Below are 5109 nucleotides of genomic sequence, written 5' to 3' on the forward strand. Positions count from 1 at the left end.
ACTCATCCTGACCACACACAAACACTCACAGCCGAAGTAAAAACAATAAGTGTGGCTTGATATTGAGTAAGAAAAAGGTTTTTAACGCTGTGAGAATGGGTCTGCGGAGAGCCATCCCATCTCGTCTATTACCAGCGTTCAGGGAGCTCTATGCAAGTCAATGGGAGTCCCTGTTAGTTAGCCAAGGGATCCTGGTGTGTGAGGGGCTCCGCGGATTGGTCCATTTGGGCCAATCCGGTCATTTGTTGTTGATTTGGGTGTTCACACGTCACAGAACCCAGGAAGCAAACAATGGAAAAAGAGAAATCTCCAACGAGGCGTTCTGGGGCAGCATAGACAGGTCTTCTCTGTGTTAGAGTTTTACTCCCTACAGGGTGTACTTTGAGGGTTTGTGACTCTGTAGACCGTTTACATGCAGAAAAACCTTCATAACACACAATGGGACGGGTAATAACCAGAAAAGCATGACATGGGCCCTTTAAAAGAGTGTGGCACTCTAACCCACTCAACCCTCTTACTCATATTATCAGAATAAAGCATATTAATTTCAAAGTTATCTTTCTTTCATTAAATATCCAAGTTTGCCTTGAAAGTAGCATTACATCTACATCTAGCAGTAATTCAGAGGTTAAAGCTCAAATTAGCATTGATTTTCAACTCTGTTACTATAATTAGAGTAACAGGGTTAATTCTTCATTGGAAAATATACATTTGATGCCTTAGCCGGGCAAATCACTTTTTTTGATGGTTTATTATCTGTTTTTCCTAAATACATAAAAATGAATTATAAAATAAAAGGTTCATTTTTCAAAAGTGTTGGTGTCTAAATTGTCCTCCAATTCTGGAATGACCCTTAAATGTATATATTGCACAGTGTTATATTACATTATTAGTATGTTTAAGATTCATATGTTCTGTAGCTTTGTCGCCGTCATGTGAGAACCACGTATCGCTATATTTGAAGAGTTTCTCAGAAAGACAGTCCATTTTCCAGCTGATCCGATAACATACTTCATCGTATCTTCCATTGTCTCCCCCTCTTCCTTAAGTCCCTGGAGGATAGTGGATGACTGTGGGGGGGCTTTCACTATGGGCACTATTGGAGGAGGGGTGTTCCAGGCCATCAAGGGCTTTCGTAATGCCCCCGCTGTGAGTACACCACAACATAACAATTATGATGAGCCTCATTGTGTTGTTTTAAAGGCGGCATTAAACATAGCTTTAATGTTTCAGGGTGTCGGACACAGACTGAGAGGAAGTGCAAACGCAGTGAGAGTCAGAGCTCCGCAGATTGGAGGTGAGGAAGTCTTTTTTTATGAATATTTTCTATAACTGTAGCTCTTGGAGTTTTGATAAACTTGAAGCAAACATCTTAGCGTTAAAGAGTTTCTTACCTTTAATATAAGTTTAGGTCTATTGTCTTGTTTATTCAATATTTTATGAAATCCTGGTACGGACTATTTTTTCTCTTTTTTGAAATTGAACAGCCCCTGATTTAAATAACTGTAATACACTAGACTTAATACGCTATGTCAGGTTGACGTTCCTGTGTGTCAAAAATACTGTACATCATCTCCGTTTTAAACATATTTGAGCAAAATAACAAAGACCTTTAACCTTCTAGAAAATGATGAAACAAAACCAGACTAAAAGATTATTTAGGTTAAAAAAAATATCCCTCAACACAGTAAAAACTTAATGTAGAAATCATTAACAAACGTAACAGGCAGGGTCGAAAACTTTAAACCAGACAAAAACACAAAAAGCTCACATTACTATAATAGAAGTTAAATTACAGGTGCGTGCGTGTGTATTAAATGAAGACCTGTAAAAAGAGTTTGTTATATTTGGATGCTACAGACCAGGATTGATATCATTGTGTCCTCAAACTAAAAACATACATTGAACCAGGTGTTTTTTGGTTTGTTTTTCAGGTAGCTTTGCTATATGGGGCGGTCTCTTCTCCACCATCGACTGTGGTTTGGTTCGTCTGAGAGGGAAAGAGGATCCGTGGAACTCTATAACCAGCGGCGCGCTGACCGGAGCCATCCTGGCCGCTCGCAGTAAGAGGGAGTTCAGAGAAAGCTAAATGATCTGACCACATCAACACGTTAAAGGTCCCATGTCATGGCCATTTCTACTGATCATAATTCCATTGTTGGAGCTCCTGCCCCCCCTCCCTGTGAGCCCACTGTGCTCTGATTGGTCAGCTCGCCCACTCTGTTCTGATGAGTCCACCACCGTTACAGCGGAACATCAGTGATTATGTGTTACCATGGCGTTTGTTAGCAACCAGAAAATGACACAAGTAATGGGTCTGGGTGCCGTGTTGGCGGGACGTTGTGGGGCTCGCTGCTCCGCCCTTTGAGGCTCGAGGAGCGGACAGTGTGAGCTGGGTTACTGGTGTCGTTTCCTGGTTGCTGCGTGGGGTCTGCGGGACGGCGAGACACGGCGAAACTCAGCGGAGCCGTGGCTGAGAAAAGATAAGGCTGAGTGAGTGTGTGCGGAGCTCCACGGATTGGTCCATTTGGTCGGCGTTACGTCACTATGACCAGAAACAAATGTGAAAGAGAAATCTCCAACGAGGCGTTCTGGGGCAGCATAGACAGGTCTTCTCTGTGTTAGAGTTTTACTCGCTACAGGGTGTACTTTGAGGGTTTGTGACTCTGCAGACCGTTTACATGCAGAAAAACCTTCATAGCACACAAGGGGACGGGTAATAACCAGAAAAGCATGACATGGGACCTTTAAGATAATCTATAATAAACAATGTGTTATTCATTTAGTTTACAGAAAAAAGGCCCATCTAGGCGATCAGCTGAAGTCTTCAACAGCAGTTGTACACATTAGCATGTAAATCTCAGAGGAGACAGAGGATGCAACATATGACTGTATACGGTTTGAACATCTCTGCCACGTATCGTTTCAAGTGTATATGTTCGTGTGTGTTTTAGGTGTATAAAACATACGAGATCTTTCTGGTCTGGGGGCTTTACGCGTGAGGCTGCTGTTGAAGCAAGGTGATGTACTCGTTATTATTGTACACCTCATGCTGTTGAATGTGTTTGTCTGCAGGTGGGCCGTTGACCATGGTGGGCTCGGCCATGATGGGGGGGATTCTGCTCGCCCTCATTGAAGGATTTGGGATCCTCCTCACAAGATATACAGCGCAGCATTTTCAGCACCGTGAGTGAAACAGAAAACCTCTATTCGTCCCACTGAGGGGACATTTGCATTTGTTACAGCAAGAAAAGAGCCAAATGTTAACCAAGAAGCTTAAAACATATTAAAGATACAAACGAATTTACAAAATACACATCCTGTAACAATTCTGAGGTATCCAATCCAACTTTATTTATATAGCACTTTAAAACCTCCAGACCAAAGTACTGTACAGACAAAACAGACAGTGTGGGAGCTTGCTGATTAGCAAGGGCAGGTCGTTGCACAGGCAGCAGAGAAAGCAAGGTCCCCTCTGCGCTTTGACTTGGTTATATATAGCAGACAGGTATATATTGCACAGTTATTAACGGCATATATATATATATATTGCACATAATTGGTATTAAGGGTTCTTACGGTCTTTCAAAACCTGGAAAAGTCATGGAAATTCAAAATGCTAATTCCAGGCCCTGGAAAACAATATTTTTCCCAAAGTTTTGGAAAAGTCATGGAAATTTAACTAAAGTTGCATCAAATATAATTTATATTTTATCTAATCGCCGAAATAGTAATACTATAATGATAATAAATACTGTATCGTGTCGTAATGAAACGTAAAATGGCTTTTAACTGACGAGGTGTTTTGCTGGTGAGAGATTTAAGTTGCTTTAGCGTGTAGAAGCTAGTAAGCACAACATGTTTAATATGCAGACCTTATTTTCCTGTTCCGTGTTCAAATAAACTATTTCAGTGGCACCGCTCAGAAAGAATAATGTTTTGGTCATGGAAAATTAGGTAAAGGTCATGGAGAAGTCATTGAAAATCATTGGTGAAAAAGTGTATGAACCCTGGGTATTGTAAGCTGATTTTTGCAGTTTTCCAAATCATATTATAGGTTGTTGTAGTGTTCAGCAGTGTTGATGTATTTCTGTTTGCCAACCAAGTAAACGATCATAACCCTGGTTTTCCCCAACAAAGGGAAAATGTATTACTTTTTTTACTTTTAGATTATTGTTAAAAAAACAAGCTCTGTAGCAACATTTTTTAATGATTCAACAAGACATTTAAAAAATCATAATTTCTAAGTAAAAATATTACTTTAGGAAATAAACCAACTTCACCACCAGACATGTAAACGCTTCAAGATGTACGGGTTCAAATGGAACTGTAAGCTCCCTGTTTTTGCAAGAACAGCAGAAAGACAAAGATTTTTACTAGCTGCTGAAACTATTTTTCTGCTAAAGAGCCTGATATTTCCCTCCAAAGTCAGTGTAGGGACCCTAACCCAAAGTAGAGACTAAAAAAAGACGTGAAAATTGGACTTACTTTCGCCAAGTGCACCGAAATGTGACTCTGATTTAATGCTAAAGGCCCAGATACACCGGCCAGTCACCTGAGAAGTCGCCGTCGCCGACGCCGACACCGACTGTTGCATCGCCGGACTCTCCTGCGTATTTGCCGACTTCGCGCACTGGAACACACCGCAAATCCGAGCCGAGCACGTATGAACTGCGCATGCGTGAGTGGCAATAACTCTCCTTACCAACAGGCGGCGGTAGTGTGTATTCATCATTAAAAAGAGGCAACAACCGGAAAACAGAGAAGAAGAACAGACTCCGTGATATAAACAAACAACAAATAGCGTTTTTCTTTCCATTTTCACTCTCGTCCATTGAAAACATGAATGAACAGGAGCTCTATAAACCGATGAGGTGAAATAGCCGTCCGTGTGTGTTCCATCTTCCATTTTAAATCATTTGTTTACCTCCCTCACTTCCGTTAACGCTTCTCATGCACTGATTCGCTAGCTGAACAGCCAATCAGTGTTATCCCTTTGTCCGACTTCCGGTGGTGTTCCCGACGCCGATTCATCGGCAAGAAAAGGCGTCAGGTCGGCAGAAAAGACCCGACGGTGCGGCGCACACCACTCCGAATAGGGCGTGCCCA

The 5109-nt window shown here is 41.6% G+C and overlaps 1 protein-coding gene across 1 annotated transcript; it reads left to right on the plus strand.

The window, feature by feature from the left end:
- Nucleotides 1–1049: 1049 nt before the first annotated feature.
- timm17b (translocase of inner mitochondrial membrane 17 homolog B (yeast)) lies at nucleotides 1050–3194 on the plus strand (the record flags this gene model as incomplete). Its single annotated transcript, XM_010778867.1, has 4 exons — nucleotides 1050–1149; nucleotides 1234–1297; nucleotides 1935–2063; nucleotides 3076–3194. Coding segments are annotated over 4 exons (412 nt in total), but the record flags the coding sequence as incomplete, so codon positions are not given.
- Between the last annotated feature and the right edge of the window lie 1915 nt (nucleotides 3195–5109).

This window comes from Notothenia coriiceps, unplaced genomic scaffold (genome assembly GCF_000735185.1).
Source record: "Notothenia coriiceps isolate Sejong01 unplaced genomic scaffold, NC01 NC01_scaffold00019547, whole genome shotgun sequence".
Lineage (NCBI taxonomy): Eukaryota > Metazoa > Chordata > Actinopteri > Perciformes > Nototheniidae > Notothenia > Notothenia coriiceps.